Raw genomic sequence first — 23,077 nt, forward strand, 5'->3', positions numbered from 1 at the left:
TTGGGAGTGGGTGCAGCTTTTGTCTGCTGTCCCGTCATCTTCTCCTCCAGTGCAGGGGGGCAGGGTGGGGGGGACGGGGCGGCGGCTTCAACCTGAAGTAAACCTTAACCTACTGTTAACTGTTCTCACACGTCCGTACGTTTAAAAATAAATGAGTTGCACACACAAAATGTGGGTTTTAGTTTTGAACCGACCGTCCCACGTGTAGACAGATTTGGTCGGTGCTCACGCTGGGACGGGGCGTCCGGAGGCGCGTTTTTAATGATTGTGGATCGTAAGCGTTGGATTTGCACCAATTGCCGCCACGAAAACAAACAAACAAACAAACCGACACGTTTTGGCTGTGAGGGCTCTACGTTTAAATTCAATCCCCCCCTCCAAAAAAAATGAAGCCATAATGTGGAGGACGTTCCCTCGTGGGACTCCTGAAGTAACGTTTTCGACAACGTCCTGATAAAAGTCTGTTGATGAAGCTCACAGAAGAGACCGTTTGCACCAAAATTCATGTTCCCTTTTAAAATAAATGCCGTTTGACTCTGACCCTCTTCTTTCAAATCCTCTTCTGTAAATGTGTGAATCTTCAACTTGTGCTTTCATTCTCTTTTATTTTTTAGCCCCCCCCCCCCCCCCCCCCCCCCCCATCCCCTCCTTTACCCCCCTCCACCCCCTCCCCTCCTCATTTGTAGCGTCAACCGAAGGAGGAGCGTTTGTTGATTGGATCATTTATAATTCCCCGTGATTCCTCGTCCGAGGGGTTGGCCGGTTTTATAAGCAAGTTTTGGTCCCAATGTGGGCTTTGTAATATTTCTCCAAAAGAAGAAAAGAAATTGGAAGTGTTGAGTTTGTAGCAAATATTAATAATAATCTGTGTAAGAAAAGAAAAGTGGAAAAAATAAATAAAACTGGCATATTGCAAACTTTTTTTTTTTACATCTAAAGTGTGTAACTCTGCTCCATGTGTTGTGGAGATGACTCTAATGAGGCGACTGTACATGTGAAACATCTCTCCTTCATAGGGCGGGGCGGCGGCGGGGGGGGCGGCTCATTTTAAAACGGGGGGCGATACTGAAAAGGGACGTTGGGACGAGGGGAGGGGGTACGGGAGGGGACGGGACGGGGGTTGCTGGTTTTTGTATGAGGGAGAGACAGACATGCTACAAATTTGAAAACTTTTTTCTCGAGTGTTTTTTATTCCAATGTCTCTGTATTCTTTAATGTATCTTGATAAGAAAAGAAATAAAGATTTTTTTTCTTCGTGGTCAGACGCTGGGCGTTGACGACTCTGATTTATGGTTTATGCTTTTTAGACTTTATTGGTTCATGAGGGAAACTGATGGGTCACAGTCGATCAGATGCACAAGACACTGTTGGTAAAAAGAAAGATAAAAATAATCTAGTAAAATAAAATACAAGTAAAAATCCAGTGAAATAAGTAAAGCTAAAAATTTGTAAAATAAAAATAACATACAAGTAAAATAATAATATATAAATATCCAGTGAAATACATAAGTAAGAATTGTTAAAATAAAATAAAAATAAAATACCAGTAAAAATATTGTGAAATAAAAATAAGTAAAAATCTAGTCAAATAAAAATGAAATAAAAATCTCGTCAAAAATAAATCTACTAAAAATCTAGTCAAATAAAAATAAATAGTCAAATTAAAAAATCTAGTAAAAATGAAATGAAAAAAATCTAAAAATGAAAATAAAAATCTAGTAAAATAAAAATAAAAAGTAAAAATCTAGTAAAATATAATAAAATAGTATAAGCAAAGGCCTCTGTGGATCATCCCACAGATGCTTGATCAGTTTGGGATCTAGTGAATTGGGTTGTTGCTCAACCATTTTTGTGTGTGTCTGTGTCAGGCTGCATCCTGCTGGGGATGGCTGCTGCCATCAAGGAGTGTCATTGCTATGGGGTGGGGGTGCCTGGTCTGGTCTAGGTGGGTGCTACATGTCTAAGTAACATCCACATGAATGAATGGCAGGTCCAGAAGTTTCCCAGCAGAACACTGAATTGTCACAAGATGGTTTAAATGTTATTCATTTCTGATGTCTGTGGTCATAATGTTGTGGCTGATCGGTGTATTTATATACTTTAGTTTGTTTTTTTTCTTTATATTTCTAAAGATTCCTTATTATTTATATTGTTGTATTGTCTCAAATAAAGACAACACATCTTTACCTGGAGATAAATTAGTTCCTGCTGTAAAAAAGTATAAACAAACAAAAGTTGTGGGTCTTAAACAAAGATTAGTTTAGCTCAGAGGAAACAGACTAATTGTCTATTTGCTCTCCTGTCAGACGGCTTTTCATTAATTAAATAATTCATTAATCAATTAAAATGTTTGTTCTCACAACCTCCAGCCGAGCTGTTAATTGTCACTGCTCGTCCTCGGTCTGGAGATGTTGATTGAACCGTGGTTTGATTAACAACCGGCTGACGGCAAATAAAACAGAAGAAGAAGAAACGAATCAAACTCGGTTGCGCAAGCGCACTTTTTTTGAATTACCGTAATTACGTCATGGGTTGCGCTATCGGCTATTTTCTGAACGCGGAAGCGGTTTCGCTTAAAGGCCAATATCGTGTCATTACGGTAATTTTGTCTCCCGGAAGTTTATCACACTTTAACTAATAACTGAATCATTGGTGAATACGATAGAAGGTAAAAGAAATAAATAGAATAAGCAAAAATGTTATTTTATGATAAGATAACACCTAATTATCCATCAGTATATATAAATTACCTGCTTCTTAATCGGAACGAAGTGTATGAATAAAACTTAATAAACAACTTTGGTTAAAAATTATAAAAAAAAAAGAAAAAAGAAAAAAAAAGGAATTATTCTGTAATCTAAATTTTAAAATAAATAAATAAATAAAATTAAAAACAAAAAAGAAGAATTCCAGGCATGTTGAAGCCTTAAGGGTTAATTAATAACCAACGGTTATGTTTTATACAAATAATAAGTCCTCATGTGACAGACTTGCTGCTCCGTCTTCAAGCGGTTCCCGCGCACTCGGACGCCATTGGTCACCTGGGACGTCCCTCTGACGTCGGCCTGGGAACACACCTGACGCTCATTTCGCCTACGTCAGGTGGTCGCCGGTTTAAAAAGACAAACGTGAACCGCGTGTTCTTCGGTTGTGGCTGCGGTACAGAGCAGGGCTCCTTGGGTTTAGGCGCTGGTTTTTTGCTAACAAACACTTTTTCTTTTTTTAAAGAAACTCCAGCAGCAGAGTTTATATTTTAGTTTGAACCGGTTCTGAGGCTCCTAACGCTCCGTTTGCAGACATGTTTGAGGTGAGTCACCTGTGTTGTTAATGATCGATTATTAACTTGTGTTGTCCACTTTAAGCTCTTGGTTTCTATTTTGCTTCTGTGGACACAGATGGTTTTGAAGGTTATGCTTCAATGCTTAATGTTTGCAAAGAACTAAAGAGACAATAAGCTTTTATTTCTGTTAATCTGATCTTTATGCACAAAGAGTTATAAATGAATCCTGTTACAGATGCTGGAATCTTTGTTTTAAAGGTGATGTGTGGAGGTGTTTTCCACTTTAAGTGGCCACTAAAACCCAAGCACTTATGAGTTATCAATATATATTCAGCCTCTACAAATGTTTGGAGATTAGAGCAGTGCATCTATTTTAAAACTAGAAAGGGGGGAAACTGCACCATAAAACATTTTAGGTAAAAGTTCACCTGTTGCTTGAAAAATGTGAGTAAACTCAACCTGAAGCAAACATGTTAGAACTAATTATTTCTTAAACTAAACCAACTCACTAGTCTACATTATCTATTAAAGAAAACTAATGTTGTTGTTAAATTAATTGAAAAGTTAAGATCAATTAAACTAAATTCACACCAGCTGCTGTTTTAAGTTGAGAGCACTGATGTTTTAGTTCAGATTTCTCATCTTGACGACTAACGGCAAGTTTTAAAGTTTTACCCAAACTTCACACAGATTCATCTTGTTCAGAAATTTAACATTTATTTTATTTGGGCCGTTTAGAGAGGAGGAAATTCAACTTTGGTCAATTCCTGGTAGAGAAACTGGCTCTAAAAGACAGTGGTTTAATCCTTTTTTTTTGAAAGGTATTGACATTTTATAATTCTGTCTAATTAAAAATGAGAAAATTGAAATCCATTTTTTTTTTCTCAGTATTCCTCCTCCTCACTTTTTCCAAATCAGAACTTAAAGACATGGGTTAAATGAACGTCGACCACCCAGACAAAACTAACATGAAGCCAAGGCAATGCATCACTTTAAGTTTATTAAATTGAGTTAAATATCAGAAACTTGTCATGACGATTGACAAAGAGAAGAAACGCGTTCACAGAACTTAACGCAGCTGTAATGTTTTACAGTGTGGGGGAAAAACTACCGTTTTAAATCCACAAAACAAACAAGTTTGAGGTTGGTCTCCTGTGTTGATTTTAAATCTTATCGGCTCATTATCTGCACATGCTACTGGTTTCCATTAATGGCCACAAATCCTGTTTAAGAGGTTTTGCTTGGATGAAGATTTACTTGCATCAGAGTGGTGATAAAGTAGACGCTCTAATCCCAGCTGGCTGTGGAGGAACGTCTTTTGGCAGCGAACTGGATATTTGTTGGGTGTCACAGTGGTGTAGTGTTCAGCACTGATGCCTCACAGCAAGAAGGTTCTGGGTTCTGATCCATCATGGCCGACGGGTTCCTTTCTGTGTGGAGTTTGCATGTTCTCCCTGTGTCTGCGTGGGTTCTCCAGGTACTCCAGCTTCCTCCCACCGTCCAAAGACATGCTGGTTAGGTTCATTGGTGTTTCAAATTGGCCGGAGGTCCCTATGACCGTTGGGATAGACTCTTATAAGAGCTGGTTTAATATTGATGTATTCCTAACCTTTAAATGTGTCTCGGTTTCTTTAGAGTAGGTCATTTGATGCCTTCAGAACAAGCAGGTTTTACACAATGGTTCAATTGGAAACCTACAGTTGCATGTTACTGGAATTAAATGGTTCTAGATTAAAGCAGTAGTTTGGTTCCTATCAGGTACCAACATTTCCCTCGGTGTACATGAATTTTACTTCATGAAAGTCCTGAAATTTCTTAGTGTCTCTTCTGCACATTGCTGCCATCTGCTGTTTTGTTCTGGTCTCTGTAAATCCATCCATGTTTAAAGTGTAACCTCCTGAACTCTTTCCTCCTCCAGACCAGCAGCGACGACTTGTTCCTGCCGTCCTATCAAGACGAGGAGCTGGTGGACAACCTGCTGTCCAGCGAGGAGTCCGATGGAGACGGTGGCGGGAGCACCCTCTCCTTAGCCAAAGCCCTCCTCCCCCTGGTGGACTCCTCCTCCCCTGCTCCCCTCATCCCCTGGGTCTGCTCCACCCGCTACAAGACCGAGCTCTGCACCAGCTACTCCGCCAGCGGCTTCTGCAAGTACGCCGAGCGCTGCCAGTTCGCCCACGGCCTCCACGAGCTCCACGTCCCCTTCCGCCACCCCAAGTACAAGACGGAGCTGTGCCGCAGCTACCACACCACCGGCTACTGCTACTACGGCAGCCGCTGCCTGTTCGTCCACAACTCGGCGGAGCAGCGCCCCACCCTCCGCCGGCGCAGGAACGTCCCCTGCCGCACCTTCCGCTCCTTCGGGGTTTGCCCCTTCGGCACCCGCTGCAACTTCCTGCACGTGGAGGGCGCGGACGCAGGCAGCGGTAGAGATTCGCCAGCCCCCGGGGAGAAGACCCCTCCGTCGTGTCCCAGCCCTCAGCTCCAGCCCCAGAGTAAGGAGTGGAAGCCTCGGGGAGCTCTGTGCCGCACCTTCAGCTCCTTCGGGTTCTGCCTGTACGGAACACGCTGCCGCTTCCAGCACGGCCTCCCCAGCAAGCTGAAGACCCCCGACCAGAGCCAAGGAGGAGCCCTCTACCCTCAGCCGTCTTCGGGCAGCTCGGGCTTACCCTCGTCCTCCTCGCCGCTGTCGTCCACCTCCTCGTCCCCTCCGCCGACCCCTCCTCTGGACACCCCGTCCGCTGAGGCCACAGCCCACAACGCCTTCACCTTCTCCAGTCAGCACCTGAGCGACCTGCTGCTGCCTCTGGCCCTACACCTGCAGCAGCTGGAGAGCTCCAAGGCCCAGGACATCTGGGACAACAGAGCCCTCTGACTGGACTCTGAAGTTTAAACGGCATCAGCACTGAACACCACGGCTCAATTAAATGTTTTTTTTTTTTTCTTTTTAACCTGCCTTACTTTAGATTTATTTATATATAATTTTTTTAAAATTTGATTTTTGACTTGTTTATCAGCAGGTCGAACTATGAAGTAGGTCAGCCTCCTGAACGCCTACAGGTGCAGCTATTGGTGTAATTGTACTTTTAAACTATTGTACATATTTTAATGACCAAGTAAATGAATCGTCTGACCTCTGTGTTGTAAATAAACAGATTTTAAACCTTATTCACTTGTGTTTTCTACTTAATCTATTTTCTCTTTTGCATTAATGTGCATAAATATTTTTAGAGGTTTTGGTTGTAAGGTGAACACTGCATTTTGAAGATATACTTGTGAGTTGAATGTGGCAGCATGCAGAGCCCTGAGCTCAACATCTAATGAAATAAACTTGTCAAATTTGAGATGTATCGTTTCCTATAAGGGCTAAAGAATGCTTTGGGACAAGAACACTTCTGTTTTATCTTCTGCACAATTTAAAAATGATGTTGCAGATGTTGAAATTGGCTTAAAAGGCAATATACTGAAGTAGCAGTCCACTTTAGCCAACATAAAACAATATGGCAAGAGCATGCACACTTAGTAAATGATACAAGGATCAGGCACAACATTATGACCACCTTCCTAATATTGTGCAGGTCTCCCTTGTGGTGACTCGTCAGAGAATGGACTTGGGCCTTCTGAGGGTGTCCTGTGGTGTCTGGGAACACAATGTTAGTGGGGGGCCTTTGAGGGGAGGGGCCTCTGTGGATCATCCCACAGATACTTGATCAGTTTGGGATCTAGTGAATTTGGAGGCCAGGTCAACACCTTGTGCTGTTCATGTTTTTGTAGTTGTTCCTAAAGCGTTTTTGTTTGTGGCTGCATCCTGCTGAGGATGGCTGCTGCCATCAAGGAGTGTCATTGCTATGGGGTGGGGGTGTCTGGTCTGGTCTAGGTGGGTGCTACATGTCTAAGTCAGGGGTTCCCAAACTTTTCCATGCCAAGGTACCCCAAACGGCATTAGCTTCTGGCCGTGGCCCCCCCTTTGCAAACCCACAGACAATGCTACAAAATATGTAAAGAAACATCAACTTTTAGAATGTTTTTTCTTACTTTTATTCACTATATAATATAATGATTAAAAATAATTAGATTATATTTTTTATTTTTGCAATTTCTGTTTTCTTATCTTCCCTTCAATTGTCTGAGGCCCCCCTAGCGCCCCCTGGCGGCCCCCACTTTGAAAACCACTGGTCTAAGTGACATCCACACCAATGAATGCCAGGTCCACAAGTTTCCCAGCAGAACACTGAATTGTGACAAGATGGTTTAAATATTATTCACTTCTCCTGTCAGTGGTCATAATGTTGTGGCTGATTGGTGTATACGACTGTTCAATAAAGTAAAAACGTATTTAGTTCTCTTTGTTTTGTTATTTCATCTATATTAAGGGCTCAAGATAAATGTACTGTTTTTTTGTTTTTTTAATTTAAATTATTTTTATTTTATTTTATAGTCTGAAGCAGACATTGTATGTTTTAGTATATTTTCGGAATCTTTAGAAAATATTTTATTTTTCTCCACCAATGCGGTGCGGAAAGTCAGAGACCGTGCTCTTATTTTGAAAGCTGTACCGGATGCGCTCCTCACGTTTCCTACGTTGACGTCAAAATGGCGGCTCTTTGGACGTAGAGTGTTTCTGCTGCACAGTCTGGTTATGCTGCTGTGAACTTCATTAACGACATTCAGTCTTCAGAAGTTATAGAGAACAAGGTAAAGTCAGACGTTAGTTTGTTTATTAAAAACGCTTTCGCAGCCTTCTCGCGACCGTTGTTCGACGGCTAGCTTGTTGTTGTTTAGCATGTTATTGTTGCTAGCTTAAAAAGATAACTCTGTCTACTAGTTAACGTTATGGTGTTACATCACATAGTTTAACTCTTTGACTTTAATATCACACTAATATAACCTATATATAAAAAGCAGCTATTGTTTGTTTATTTTTGTAATGATGAGAAAAATCTCAAATGCACTTGCAGAGTTATTGGCTTGACGTCACTTATACGCGACGGACACACCGGAAGTAAACACAAGTAGTAAAGACTTGAATATGTGTTTTTAATTATTCTGCGTATTATAACATTTTTTTTGTTAGTTTTTTGTTTTTTTGCGGTCACATCCGATACAGATATTTTTATATTCAGTATCGGCCGATTTTAAACAACCATGTGACTTTATTAAATCTAATAAATCTTAATAATAATAATAATAATAATAAATGTCAAAGTTAATGTAGTGTGGAGAGGGTAGCTCGTACCTTGGCTCCAGAAATGTTCTGGTCATCCAACGCTGCCATAAGCTGGAATATTTTTCTCCTTGATGCTGTCTCCAGGAAACTTTTCTCTTCTTTAAAACGTTCAGTGTTTGTTGTTGTTGTTGTTGTTTGTTGGAGCAACCTTTGAGTCAAACTGGTGGTACTGAACGGCGATCACGTACTACCACCTCACCAAACATCCACATTGCACAATCTACATATCTCTGACTGACTTAATTTCCCAGAGTAAAGTTCTTCCACACAGCAGACATGTTTAGTCACGTGATTTTTGGTTCCTCTTCTTAGATTTTTGGCAGCGTTGACGCTACCACCTTTAAAACAGAAGAGGAAGAAGTTGCTTTGATGCTACAGCGACGTCGTTTTGGTTTATTATGGTGACCTAAAGTAAATGACTACAAAACATCAGGCTGATACCGAGCCGATCATTTTAAAAATGCCTGGATCGTAACATCCCTAATTTAATATCCCAGAAAAACACTGTCACATATCCATATCTCAAGTAATTTTTGGTGCAATACTTGGTTTCTCAAGAGCAGTCCTCCTATTGGACGTTGTCATTATCTATGATATTCATGAAACTTGAAACTTGACACAGTCTGTAAATATCTTTTGTACCTTAAATATATTTTACTCTATTTTACATCACTTTTCTTCCCCTTATTCTCTTTTTTTTGTGTCTAACCTGTATTTTTTGTGCTGTCGGGGGATCGGTAAAGTCTAATTTTATCTTATTTTCCTTTCAAAGTCTCCGTGGGGATCATGGGGGACCGGGAGGAGCGCCGCTTCGCCGAGGTGTCCCGGGACTCAGTCAAACTCATGGCGGAGAGCGCCGGCGTGGAGCTCGGCGACGACGTGGCCGCTCTGCTGGCCGAGGACGTGTGTTACAGACTCCGGGAGGCAGCGCAGGTCGGTGCTGCGTTGAAGGATCTGTGAAGTAATGAGAGTTATAAACGTGTAAAAGGTTCAACGCTGATGGTTTTATTTAAAACCCAAACAGAGCAGCTCTCAGTTCATGAGGCACGCCAAGAGGAGGAAGCTGACGGTGGAGGACTTCAGCAGAGCTCTGCGCTGGAGCAACGTGGAGGTGAGTCGCTCTTCTCTCACCTAAGGTCTCTCTCAGTTAACACCATGTCTGTATGATCAATCTGATGGGAACATGAACTCTGTGTTTACCAGGCCATCTGCGGCTACGGGGCACAGGAGCCTCTGCCTTTTCGTTCGGTGAAAGAAGGAGAGCTCTTTTTCGTCGAGGACCGGGACATCAACCTGGTGGAGCTGGCTCTGGCCACCAACATTCCCAAAGGCTGTGCTGAGACCATGGTGCGAGGTATGGACCCCCTGACTCCCACTGTCACAGAGTAGCTACTGTCGATTCGTTGTACAGCTGTAACTGATTCTGTCTCCTGTTTTCTGTCAGTGAATGTGTCGTACCTGGACGGTAAAGGAAACCTGGAGCCAGAGGGGACAGGTGAGACTCAAGCACACGATTAAAAAACTGTTTCTCCACACAATCGTAATGTTGTGGCTGATTTCAGTGTCGTACAGCAGGAGTGTCTAAGGAAAACTGACTTGAAGCCAATATTATAAACATATCTGATGTTGTCTGTTTGTGATTGAATCGTCCCAGTTCCTACTGCGGTCCAGTCTCTGTCAGACGAGCTGCTCAAGTACTACCAGCAGATCACCCGGGCCATCCTGGGAGAGGACCCCCATCTCATGAAGGTGAGCTGCTGCCGACCTACGACTAGACGTCCTCTGTGGCTAAAATGACGAGTAAGTTGTAATGTTTCCGTGTGTTTCAGGTGGCTCTGCTAGACCTCCAGTCCAACTCGAAGATCGCTGCCTTGCTTCCGTACTTTGTTTATGTGATCAGTGGAGTAAGTGTTTGGCTTTCTTTCTTGAGTTGCTGCTTTTATCAGAGCTCCTGTTTACTCTGTGTGCGTTTCCTTTTTGTTTTTTTAGGTGAAGTCTGTTAGCCACGACCTGGAGCAGCTCAACAGACTCCTGCACATGGTGAAGAGCCTGGTCCAGAACCCTTACCTGTACCTGGGCTCGTACGTGCGCAGCCTGGTCTCCAGTGTCATGTATTGTATCCTGGAGCCTCTGGCCGCGTCCATTAACCCGCTGAACGACCACTGGACCCTCAGGGACTACGCTGCCCTGCTGCTCAGCCACATCTTCTGGTGAGTGGGTCGCTGGTTTCGTTGTTTTCACCTATAAAAACAAACTTATTGAGCGTTCCATCCAGGGCAAGATGGTGAACGCAGAGTGAAGGTGGGTACAGATTTGTGACTGGATGTCCCGACTGATCTCTTGTTATTTAGTTATTCATTTTAGGTCTGCCATAAACCAAAACCACGTCCCTGTGGCATAAAAGTGCCACAGGGACGTGGTTTTGGTTTATGGCATTCCATTATTCCTCTTCGTGGGTTAGCATCAAAGCTGACAAAAACTGAAGTAGAAGAAGATGAGGAACTAAACATGTCTGCTGTATGTATGGAAGAACTTAAAGACTAACTACTGATTTTTACAACCTGGACCTTATTTCTGGCATAAAATCCGATCGTTTACTCACCCATATAACTTTGGTGTCATGTGGAGTCGTTCGGACGATATTTAGATCCACGTATATCCACATAGTGGGAGTGAATGGGGCACCGAAACGCAGCCTCTAAATAACGCATTATCTGTCGCGAAACTCGTTCATTTCACCAATATTTTGTTGTGATACACTAGTGCTATTCCCTGTTGAGTCTGGAGTTACCTGTTATCATCATCTGGGGTCAGGTAACTCCAGACTCAACAGGGAATAGCACTAGCGTATCATAACAAAATATTGGTGAAATGAACGAGTTTCGCGACAGATAATGCGTTATTTAGAGGCTGCGTTTCGGTGCCCCATTCACTCCCACTATATGGATATACGCAGATCTAAATATCTCCTTAACGACTCCAAATGACGCCAAAGTTATATGGGTGAGTAAACGATCGTATTTTATGCCAGAAATAAGGTCCAGGTAGTAAAAAACAGTAGTTCCCCTTTAAATCTGGAAAATGGAGTCAGTCAGACTTTAGAAATTAGTAAGTTGTGCAATGTATTTGGTGAAGTGGTAGTAGTTGATCATCATTCACTACACCTGGACTCAAAGGCTGGAGTAGAGAACACAAGGTACCAGCTACCCTCTCCACACTACATTAACTTTGACAGAAATATTTATTGGACTGAATCCAGTCGACTCTAGGAGAAGACAAGGAAAGACTTCAGGAATCTACAGGGGACGAACTTTAGGACATTTGAGATCAGATCAGGACATCCCTGATACAAACGCAATCACAATCAATCACATACCAGTCATAAAACCATGAGTGTAAAGCGTCATACTATAATAAATACACTGCCCACTGCGTCTTTAAGTATTTACACGTTGTCATTCCACCTGATGAATCTTCATCTGTCTCCGTCTCCAGGACTCACGGTGACCTGGTCAGCGGTCTCTACCACCAGATCTTGCTTTCTCTCCAGAAAGTTCTGTCCGACCCGGTGAGACCCCTCTGCTCCCACTACGGAGCCGTGGTCGGCCTTCATGCTCTGGGATGGAAGGTACGTTCAGTTTCAGTCCCGTCTGTTCACGTGCTCGTTTTGCTTTAATTCTGCAACTACAGCCCTGGTCACACGGGATAAGTCTCACCTGGGGGCCTCCTCTTCCGTCCTCCTGCTCGTTTAAATGCTCTCTCCTCAACAATCTGCATTAACCTGTGTTATGTTTTCTTTTTCTTTGCCAGGCTGTTGAGAGAGTGCTCTTTCCACACCTCCCTGCCTACTGGGCCAACCTCCAGGCCGTGCTGGACGACTACTCTGTCTCCAACGCTCAGGTCAAAGCGGACGGACACAAGGTCTACGGAGCCATCCTGGTCAGTAGAACGAAACAAAAACTGGAAAACAATTGATTATTGAGGATCAAATCTCAAATGTGAAGAGGTGCATTAAACTATGTGGCCCCTGAACGTGTTAATAACGTTCTGTCCTGCAGGTGGCGGTGGAGCGCCTCCTGAAGATGAAGGCCCTGTCCTTGTCCCAGTCAGCAGAGGGAGGCTCCAGCGCTCAGCCAGGCTCTGTGGCAGGTGGTTACAGGGTGAGCTCCCCCGGCCTCAGCCCCCCTCCAGAGCCTCTGTCCGAGGCCGCCCTCGGCATAGCCAGCCACCTCCAGGCCGGCGGGGCGGGCTGCCCCTGGGAGGAGTGGACCCCGGTGCCCCTCCCCGCCATGTACTGTGAGCTCTACTCCTTCTTTGGAGACAGCCTGGCCGTCAGGTTCAGCACGGGACCCGGGTTCGGCAGCTACCCCCCCTGCGGCCTGCCCCAGCTCAGCGAGGCCAGGAAGGAGCCCCCCGGCCCGGCCTCGAACCCGGACACGGCCCGTAAGATGCCGCAGCTGACGGCCAACCTCAACATTAGCCCCAGGCAGGATGGGAGCCCTCGCACCGATCCGCCCCCACCCAGCCTGGCGGCCACAGGATCAGGAAGGTAAAGATATGTTGATATGTTTTCAGACTAGATGAAAGTCTGCCACATCATTAAAACCACTGTAGGATGTGCCACAAGGCCCCAATCCATTCCCTGATAAGTCAGAATTGTTTTTGGATGTTCTTGGGATACCTGCACAATATTAGAAAGGTGATTCTTAATATTCTTTTCCTCCTCAGGTCTCTGCCTCGCTCCTCTTCGTCCTCCTCCTCCTCCTCCTCGGTGCAGCGCTCCAGATCCTCTTCAGCCCGCGCGGGGCAGCGGTCCGCCGGCCTCTCTCGCGACGTTTTCCCCAAGTCTCGCTTCACCTCTCCTCAGACGGGACCTCCGGCGTTCACCTTCCTCATCGGCGGGCGGCAAATGGGCCGGCGCTGCCAGGGCCGCCGCCCCTTCCAGACTACCTTCACCCCGACGCCGCCCCTGTCCGCCGTCCCGCCTCGTGCCTACGCGCACAAGCTGCCCGTCATCGGCAGGGTGGGGAAACCCGTACGCCGCTGGACTTGTTCCCATTACTCCCTTTATCTACCTCTGTAGAGAGCACGGGTCTGAAATGAGCTGTGGACTGTTTTACATGTTAATATCTGATAAAGAGACCAATATTATTTGGAGAAGCTGGAGATCCGCCATGTTTATAGCTCTTAACATATACATCAGTCAGCCACAACATTATGACCACTGATGGGAGAAGTGAATAACATTTAAACCATCTTGTGACAGTTAAATGTTCTGCTGGGAAACTTTTGGACCCAGTATTCATTCATGTGGATGTTACTTAGACATGTAGCATCCACCTAGACCAGACCAGGCACCCCCACCCCATAGCAATGACACTCCTTGATGGCAGCAGCCAAACGCTTTAGGAACAACTCAAAGAAGAAGAACATGAAGAACAGCACAAGGTGCTGACCTGGCCTCCAAATTCACTAGATCCCAAACTGATCAAGTATCTGTGGGATGATCCACAGAGGCCCCTCCCCTCAAAGACCCCCTCACTAACAACATCCTGTTCCCAGACACCACAGGACACCCTCAGAAGGCCCATGTCCATTCTGTGATGAGTCACAACTGTTTTTGGAGAGAATTTCAGGAAGGTGGTCATAATGTTGTGGCTGATCTGTGTATATTTAATAGGATTTAAATAACGACTGATTGTCAATGTTGTGTTATTATCCAGTGAAGAGTTCGTTAGACTAGAAAGACAAGGGCGAAAGGTCAAAAACCAGATATCAGGGTCAGTGACTGAAAGCCGAATTTTGTGTTTTTTCTGAGAATAAATATTTTATACTTTGTTTCTCTACAACTCTTGCCTGTGTTCTGTATTTCCATTTTAATGTGTCACTTGATGTGTCTGCTCCTTCGACCCTCCGTTGCCTTTCTAAATATTTTAAAGCCTGAGTATCTCCCAGTGTCTGGTTGCAGTCTGCTGCACAGAACCACACCAGCGGCAGCCGGCGATGGCTCGGCTCGTGCGCTCGCTGGGCTCCTTCCTCCAGGTGAACGCCTTCGCCTGCCTGATCCTCTTCTACCTGCTCTACGTCCTGCTGGGAGGCCTGGTGTTCACCGCCGTGGAGAAGCCGGTGGAGGAGGAGCTGAGGGCCGAGCTGGAGGAGCTGCATCGCGCCTTCCTGCGGGAGAACCCTTGCGTGGAGGAGGGCCGGCTTGGTGACCTGCTGGGGAAAGCTCTGTGGGCTCACAGCAGCGACGTGGCCGTCCTGAACGACGACGCGGAGCAGAGAGGCTTGGACTTCAGGTCGTCGCTCTACTTTGTCCTCGTCACTCTCACCACCATCGGTAAGATAAGATAAGAGTTTCTGATCAGTAACAACTGCAGATGTCCCTATTCAAACCCCAACTCCTCCACCGGCCCTCCAGAAACTGAAGATTTGGATGAAACGTCTTCAAGAAACTCTACAATTCCATTGCTTTCTTGCGTTTGTCGTCCACTAAAATGTTAAAGAATCGTTAGATGTAATCAAGAGCACAACAGTGGCATGTTTAGAGAGAATGAAAGGGGCCCCGTGATAGAACCCTGGGGGACGCCACAATTAATTGGACGCTGAACAGTGAATTGTTCCGACTGAAGTAACTCTTATAATAATGTCGGGTTGACGATTTAAACCGATCAGGCATAACATTATGACCACCTTATATGGTGGTGCTGAGGTGCAGCCTGTTTTTATACAGGCTATCCTAATATTGTGTAGGTCTCCCTTGTTGTGACTCATCAGAGAATGGACATGGGCCTTCTGAGGGTGTCCTGTGGTGTCTGGCAACAGGATGTTTTTAGTTGGGGGGCCTTTGAGGGGAGGGGCCTCTGTGGATCATCCTACAGATACTTGATCAATTTGGGATCTAGTGAATTTGAAGGCCAGGGCAACACCTTGTGCTGTTCTTCATGTTTTTTTGAGTTGTTCCTAAAGCGTTTTTGTGTCCTGCTGCCATCAAGGAGTGTCATTGCTATGGGGTGGGGGTGCCTGGTCTGGTCTAGGTGGGTGCTACATGTCTAAGTAACATCCACACGAATGAATGTCAGGTCCAAAAGTTTCTCAGCAGAACATTGAATTATCACAAAATGGTCAATGTTATTTACTTCTCCTGTCATAATGTTGTGGCTGATCGGTGTATTGGACAATTCTTTTTGTGAATTCACGTTTCCTTCTTCCACAGGTTCTGACACTTACACCCCCAAATCAGACGAGGCCAAGCTGTTCTGTATCTTCTACTGCACCCTGGGGATCCCCTTCACCATGTTCCTCCTCACCCTCCTCTCCCGGCTCCTCCTCCCCGTCGTCTCCCACGCCCCCGTCTACCACCTACGCTCTCACTGGGGTTTGGCCCAACCCCGCGCTGCCCTCGTCCACGCCTGGCTCCTCTTCGCGCTCGTCGTCCTCCTTCTCTTCCTCCTCCCTGCCCTCCTGGTATCCGTGGCGGTGGAGCCAGGCTGGAGCTACCTGGACGCTCTCTTCTTCTGCTTTGTCACTCTGAGCACCGTGGGTCAGGGAGGAAGCTCGCTGGGGAGAAGCTGGGGGCCGACGGCCAAGGAGACGCTAGAACTCCTCACCACATGTAACGACCATATCCTTATTTTGTTAAGATCTCTTACTGGTGTTAAGAAGTCTAACGTTAGTACTCATCTACACATTTAAGTTGGTGGAAGACATCAAAACTAAAAAAAAACATGGAAATGTTTCACCATTTAGTGAGACACCATAAAATAGAATAATGCACCGACCAACACCGACCCTGAGACCAACCAACCGACCAACACCGACCCGAACAGTGACCTTGACACCAACCAACACCAACCCCAAAACTGACCCTGAGACCAACCAACACCAACACCGACTCTGAAACCAACCAACACCGACTCTGAAACCAACCAACACCAACCCTGAGACCAACCAACCGACCAACAGTGACCCTGAGACCAACCGACACCAACCCCAACCAACACCGACCCTGAGACCAACCAACACCGACCCTGAGACCAACCAACTGACCAACACCGACCCGAACAGTGACCCTGAGACCAACCAACACCAACCCCAAAACTGACCCTGAGACCAACCAACCGACCAACACCGACCCTGAGACCAACCAACACCAACCCCAACCAACGCTGACCCTGAAACCAACCAACACCAACACCGACCCTGAGACCAACCAACACCGACCCTGAGACCAACCAACACCGACCCTGAGACCAACCAACACCAACCCTGAGACCAACCAACCGACCAACACCGACCCTGAGACCAACCAACACCAACCTCAACCAACGCTGACCCTGAAACCAACCAACACCAACACCGACTCTGAAACCAACCAACACCAACCCTGAGACCAACCAACCGACCAACAGTGACCCTGAGACCAACCGACACCAACCCCAACCAACACCGACCCTGAGACCAACCAACACCGACCCTGAGACCAACCAACACCAACCCTGAGACCAACCAACTGACCAACACCGACCCGAACAGTGACCCTGAGACCAACCAACACCAACCCCAAAACTGACCCTGAGACCAACCAACCGACTAACACTGACCCTGAGACCAACCCCAACCAACACCGACTCTGAAACCAACCAACACCAACCCTGAGACCAACCAACCAACACCAACCCTGAGACCAACCAACCGACCAACACCGACCCTGAGACCAACCAACACCAACCCCAACCAATGCTGACCCTGAAACCAACCAACACCAACTCCGACCCTGAACCCAACCAACACCAACACCAACCCTGAGACCAACCAACACCTACTTATAGCAAAGACCACCCAACACCAACTCGCACCAACCCACATTAACTTGCACCAACCAACACCAGCCCCGACCCTGAAACCACCCAACACCAGCTTACACCACCCAGCACCAGTTTGGCCTATTTTAGCTCATTGTTTTGGTTTTCTAGCCTGCACAGCCGGTCTCATCCTTTTTACGCTACCTGCTCGGCAGCAAACAGCCGGCAGACACACCCAGACAGCTGGTGAACAGAGCGGAGCTTTTGGCAGCCAAAGAGTTTAGTTTACCAACACATTAACCATGACTGCTTCACCACATCCTGTTATATCAGATGTGTGTGAATAATTTAAACGTGTAGATTTAAAGTCTTAACAGTTACAGAGGAGTCGCAAAGACACTTTTTTTCTACTGTGGTTGTCCACATGAGACAAACAACATGACTAGAACTGCACCAACGTAGCACAGCTGACTCTATTCTCAAGTGTCAGAACATTTTTAATTGGACTGACTCAACATGTGCTAAATATTATTAAAACCACATTAAAATAATGTGATAGATGTATTAACGTGTTCTTTCTCACAGGTTACCTGCTGGTGGGCCTGGTGGCGATCGTCGTCTTCAAGGATACTCTCCTGCAGGTTCCCCAGGTGCGGGCGGCGATGAGGCTCTTCTCCGGCCCTCAGTACACAGATCTGGAAGGTTTTGATCTCGGGGAAATGACGCTGAATGACGACGGCTGTGAGGGGGAGGGGGAGCCTGAGTACTCCCAGTCCGTCTGTACCATCTCCTCCACTCCGTTAGATTTGAAGAACCCCTGTTCAGACCTTCCCAGAGCCGAAGTTCTTACACCTATAACCACCCGACCTTCATAACTGCACATAAAACTGTCCTTCAGCTTCTGATTTAGTTGCCTTTAACGTCCGCATACTCGGTGGACTCTTCTTCAATCACATTTCAAATAGAAGCTGCAGTACACGGAGAAATTAAATGCTATTGGTGGTGCTTATGTGCTGCCTGTTTTTATACAGACTATACATATCTGCAGTACGTAGCACATACTGTTCATATGTATTCAGATGCATTACTTTTGACTTTTGAAGTCGTGCCACCCCCTCTCATGTGGACCCCGGTCTATGGACTCGTCTGACCACAAGGTGTCACAATCATCTAATACATAATGTGACAGTGACAGTGATGGCGTTGGCTGAGCTCATGATTAGTTCCTAATTTCCACGCTCTGTTGATATCAGCCTGCACAAATATGCTCAACGAGGCGTTTCCAAGCCAGAGTGGCGAGCGCAGATAAGAGTGGGCGCGCGTGGCTGACGGATAATAAAACGATAATAAGCCTGAAAATGATCATTTATAGTCGTGTATATGGTAGGATCACCATAATGCGTCTTGGTGAAGGTTGTCGCGGGCTTGCTTTCTTTACTCGAGGCAACAACAGAGGCCCGTTGTGTTGTTCTCCTACTATGGCTGTGTTTGTAGAAGAGTCATGAATCTGAGCCTGTGCCCAGCGCCGCCAGCCCTCACCCCTCCTTAGCAACACAGAGCTTGACTTATGTGTGAAGTCATGTCCTTGACATTTACACTGAGATGCATGGTTTGATATATATATACACAACAATACAGAGAATAATGTATACTTAAGTTTAAATCTGTATATATAAATTATAATTTAGCCTTCCTATCATCGTCCACGTCAAATATGACCCGTCTCTAATGTTTCTTTATCATATAATTTGATATGAGTATCTAATATAAGTTGAGAAGAGGTTTGCTAAACATGTGCAACACAGAATTAGGTGATATATTTTATTTCGGGCTTTATAAACAGTCAAACAACAATGTAAGGATTAATTTATGTGAATGTAGTCAGGACAAAATTTAGATAAAACACTGAAAAATAAGACGTGATGCATTTTCATGGTCAGAGTGAAACAGATGGTGGCAAACTGAGCGGTTTTCAGTTCAGCTGAGTCACTGCTCACTGCCCTGATTGTCTTCAGTCAGCAGTTTATAATGCTGTGGCTCTGAGACACACAGATGACTGATGGTCATGACAGCCTTGTGATGGCCAGTCACCAGACACATGAGCCTCCTCGAGCCGGGGTCGAACATTGGGTCAAATACCGGAGCTGGCAGTTGTCTCTCAGACGGTGTGGTGTTTTTAAATGCACGGTCTCAGGTCACGTGATCAGGACGAGTTGCTTAAAAGTAAGAAAACTGTTCAGCTCTACACAAATGTCACAGTTAGTTTTCTCCTGCTGATTGTCTTGGAAGACAAACACTCGCTTCAGCTCTTCTGCTTTTATGTTTGTTTTCACCATAGCCTGTATAAAGATGGACGACGGAACTGCTCCTCTAAAAGTGAAGCCAAATCAAGTAGAGCTCCCCCTGGTGTCTGGCTGCAGTATAGGCCATAAGCTCCACCCACTCCATGTTAGTGGGCGGGACTTGGGCCGAACTAAAACACTAAAATACGTCAAATAATATTTTTCAAGGATGGTTTCTGTCATTGTACGTAGTTAATATAATGCTGATGAATGTTCAAGTGTCAATTTTTTTGGATAAGTTTCATTTTAGTTATTTGACGCTATAGAAACAGGTAATAATGGTGACAACCAGTTGCCATGCCAACCACTCTGTAAAGCAGTCTGTGGGACCGTGAGAGTTGTAAAATGTTTTTTTTTAGTCCAGTGTATAATCCAACATTTCCTTGTAACTGGTGGAGGTAGATCAGAGCGTAGTAGTAATTAAATGAAAACGCGAGTGAGTGTGGAGGAAGTGTGGGCGGGGCATCAATATCACGGCTCCACGTGGCTCCACTCTTGGACCGTACTGATCAGACTCTGGATCCAAATGCAAAAGATGGCGCCGCCCGTATCCCCGGGAAAATAGCGTCAGTGAAAGGAAGTGGTGATGTGTTGTCCATATTTATATACAGTCTATGCTTTTTATTCACTGGTTAATGAAAACTAGCATCTAGAGCAGGGGTCTCACACATACGGCGTAACATAATGACCACCTTCCTAATATTGTGTAGGTCTCCCTTGTGGGATCATCCCACAGATACTTGATCAGTTTGGGATCTAGTGAATTTGGAGGCCAGGTCAACACCTTGTGCTGTTCTTCATGTTTTTTTTTAGTTGTTCCTAAAACGTTTCTGTGTGTGTGTGCCTGTGTCAGGCTGCATATGTATAGCCTGTATAAAAACAGGCAGCAACTCAGCACCATCAATTTAACAGTACTCCACAGCTTGTTGTTAGATTGGATAGTGTAGCCAGGTATTTCTCTGAAGCCTTCATTGCTATGGGGTGGGGGTGCCTGGTCTGGTCTAGGTGGGTGCTACATGTCTAAGTAACATCCACATGAATGAATGCCAGGTCCAGAAGTTTCCCAGCAGAACATTGAATTGTCACAAGATGGTTTAAATGTTATTCACTTCTCCTGTCGGTGGTCATAATGTCAATAAATGTAAATTAATGTAATTTTTTTGAAAATCTCCAGCATTTTAACAATATCTCATTGTCTTCTTTTTTAATGATTATAGGTTATTTTGCAGCTTCTGGGACAAAAGCGGGGGTTTGTTATAAATCCAACCACCCAAGTCTTTATCCAGCATTTATCATAAAGTACTTTTACTCTTATTATTTATTTCATTGTTCTTGTCTTGAGCCCCATTTGAGTTGAAAATAAAATCAGCCTTGTCACACCGTGGCTCATCAGGGCGTCTGCTCAGAGGTCATACATGTGGGGGACACCATAATGTCTTGTGTCCTCATTAATATGGCGGCGTTTGCTCTCGCTGCCCCATCACCCAGTGTGTGTGTGTGTTCCTGACAGACAGCCGACAGGTGTTTGGCTTAGCCGGGCTATATTTACAAAGGTCACAGATGGAAGTATGGGGTATGATGCGGGCAGGGATCTGATTACTCTAATCTCAAGTACATGGTTCCACATACTCGGAGAGTTGAGTTTGAATTTTATTCTCTGAGGTGTTTGACTGAGCTCATCAAGAACAAGACAATCCTTTGCCATATTTAGACGTATGCTGATGTTGCACTAATACCATAGGGGCGTAAAACAAGAATGTGGTTCTATCCATTTGTTCAATTTGCAGTTTATGGCTCATATAATATACAGTGCTGCTTTTAATGATCTGCAACACTCACAATTTTCTACATTTCTGCGTAAAAATAACTCAACACCTCAGCAGTTTTTCACACAAAGTTCAGACAGTAGACAAAGACAACCCAGTCAAACAAATAAAACATAAATATTATGCTCTGGTATTTGTTTATTAAGGAAAAATGACAAAATATTACATATCTGTGAGGTGCAAAGGTAGAGTCATTCCAAGAACACAAGTGGTTCTACAAAAGAACGGTTAATAAGATGAATGTTTAGGAACGGCCAAGTCAAAGTCCTGACCTTAATCCAATAAAAATGTTGTAGAAGGACCTGAAGCAAGCAGTTCATGTGAGGAAACCCACCAACATCTCAGAACTGAAGTGCTTCTGTTCTGAGGAACGGGCTAAAATTCCTCCAACAGATCAGCAGTTACCGGAAACATTTAGTTACAGGTAACTGCTGAGCAGGGAGGTCACAGCAGATACTGGAAACAAGAGTTCACTGACTTTTGCAATCCGCAGATATAGACAAATGAATAATTTTCTTGAATAAACAAACACAAAAGAATAATATTTCTGTTTCATTTGGTTCTTTTTGTTCTACTGTTAGGACTTAAAGGGGAACTACTGTTTTTTACAACCTGGACCTTATTTCTGGCATAAAATACGATCGTTTACTCACCCATATAACTTTGGTGTCATTTGGAGTCGTTCGGACGATATTTAGATCTGTGTATATCCGTATAGTGGGAGTGACTGGGGCACCGAAACACAGCCTCTAAATAACGCATTATCTGCTACGAAACTCGTTAATTTCACCAATATTTTGTTATGAGATGCTAGTGCTATTCCTTGTTGATATATGGATGTACGCGGATCTAAATATCTTCCGAACGACTCCAAATAACAACAAAGTTATATGGGTGAGTAAACGATCGTATTTTATGCCAGAAATAAGGTCCAGGTTGTAAAAAACGGTAGTTACGCTTTAAGTGAAAATGGATGTTAACAAATCAAAATACTGAGAGTGTTTTTTTCTCACAGTGAAGTTGACCTTTGGCTCATTGGATATAAATGTCATGACGTCATCAGTTTACCCAATGAGACGTGTGTGTGATACGTTGTCATAGTTCAGCTCATGAATCCTTTAGCGGCGGACAAAGCTTTGGAACGTCACGGCAAGCTAGAGCGCTCCGTTTTAACCACTTCATCCCAGAACGAGACTGAAGCTCCAGACAACGAGTGCAGACGTGACTCATGTTTAAATTGTGCTGGGAGCAAAGAACATTATAATCTCAGCCTGGTAGCGTGACTCATTTTTTTGTTTGTCTTTTGGTGAATGTGTGCGGAAAACGGTTCAAATGCAAATCAGTGTTTGAGAAGCTGAACACTGTAAGTCCTTTCACTTCCAATAGACACTTTCTGAGGGTGTCCTGTAGGGGCCTTTGGGTCCTATGGGTTGAGGGGAGGGGCCTCTGTGGGTCATACTACAGATACTTGATCAGTTTGGGATCTAGTGAATTTGGAGGCCAGGTCAACACCTTGTGCTGTTCTTCATGTTCTTCATGTTCTTTTTTTAGTTGTACCTAAACCCCTGCTGCTGCAAGACCGTTGAAATGTCCAGAATCAA

The 23,077-nt window shown here is 44.8% G+C and overlaps 3 protein-coding genes across 3 annotated transcripts; all 3 read left to right on the forward strand.

The window, feature by feature from the left end:
• The first annotated feature begins 3,153 nt into the window (after positions 1-3,153).
• Positions 3,154-6,443, forward strand: cth1 (cysteine three histidine 1). The gene is made up of 2 exons (XM_084544700.1): positions 3,154-3,307; positions 5,199-6,443. The coding sequence occupies exons 1-2, from the start codon at positions 3,299-3,301 to the stop codon at positions 6,150-6,152; spliced, it is 963 nt and encodes a 320-aa protein (XP_084400826.1). The 5' UTR covers positions 3,154-3,298; the 3' UTR covers positions 6,153-6,443.
• A 1,430-nt stretch (positions 6,444-7,873) lies between these two features.
• On the forward strand, positions 7,874-14,353 carry taf6l (TAF6-like RNA polymerase II, p300/CBP-associated factor (PCAF)-associated factor). The gene is made up of 12 exons (XM_084541549.1): positions 7,874-7,972; positions 9,277-9,437; positions 9,529-9,615; positions 9,708-9,858; positions 9,949-9,999; positions 10,159-10,253; positions 10,334-10,408; positions 10,494-10,714; positions 12,000-12,132; positions 12,315-12,443; positions 12,563-13,053; positions 13,233-14,353. The coding sequence occupies exons 2-12, from the start codon at positions 9,291-9,293 to the stop codon at positions 13,585-13,587; spliced, it is 1,935 nt and encodes a 644-aa protein (XP_084397675.1). The 5' UTR covers positions 7,874-7,972; positions 9,277-9,290; the 3' UTR covers positions 13,588-14,353.
• Positions 14,354-14,507: 154 nt separating this feature from the next.
• On the forward strand, positions 14,508-18,242 carry kcnk7 (potassium channel, subfamily K, member 7; the record flags this gene model as incomplete). The annotated part of the gene is made up of 3 exons (XM_084541175.1): positions 14,508-14,844; positions 15,721-16,119; positions 17,894-18,242. The coding sequence occupies 3 exons, from the start codon at positions 14,508-14,510 to the stop codon at positions 18,181-18,183; spliced, it is 1,026 nt and encodes a 341-aa protein (XP_084397301.1). The 3' UTR covers positions 18,184-18,242.
• Positions 18,243-23,077: the final 4,835 nt, after the last annotated feature.

The sequence above is a fragment of the Chelon labrosus genome (genome assembly GCF_963514085.1).
Source record: "Chelon labrosus genome assembly, chromosome: 1".
NCBI lineage: Eukaryota > Metazoa > Chordata > Actinopteri > Mugiliformes > Mugilidae > Chelon > Chelon labrosus.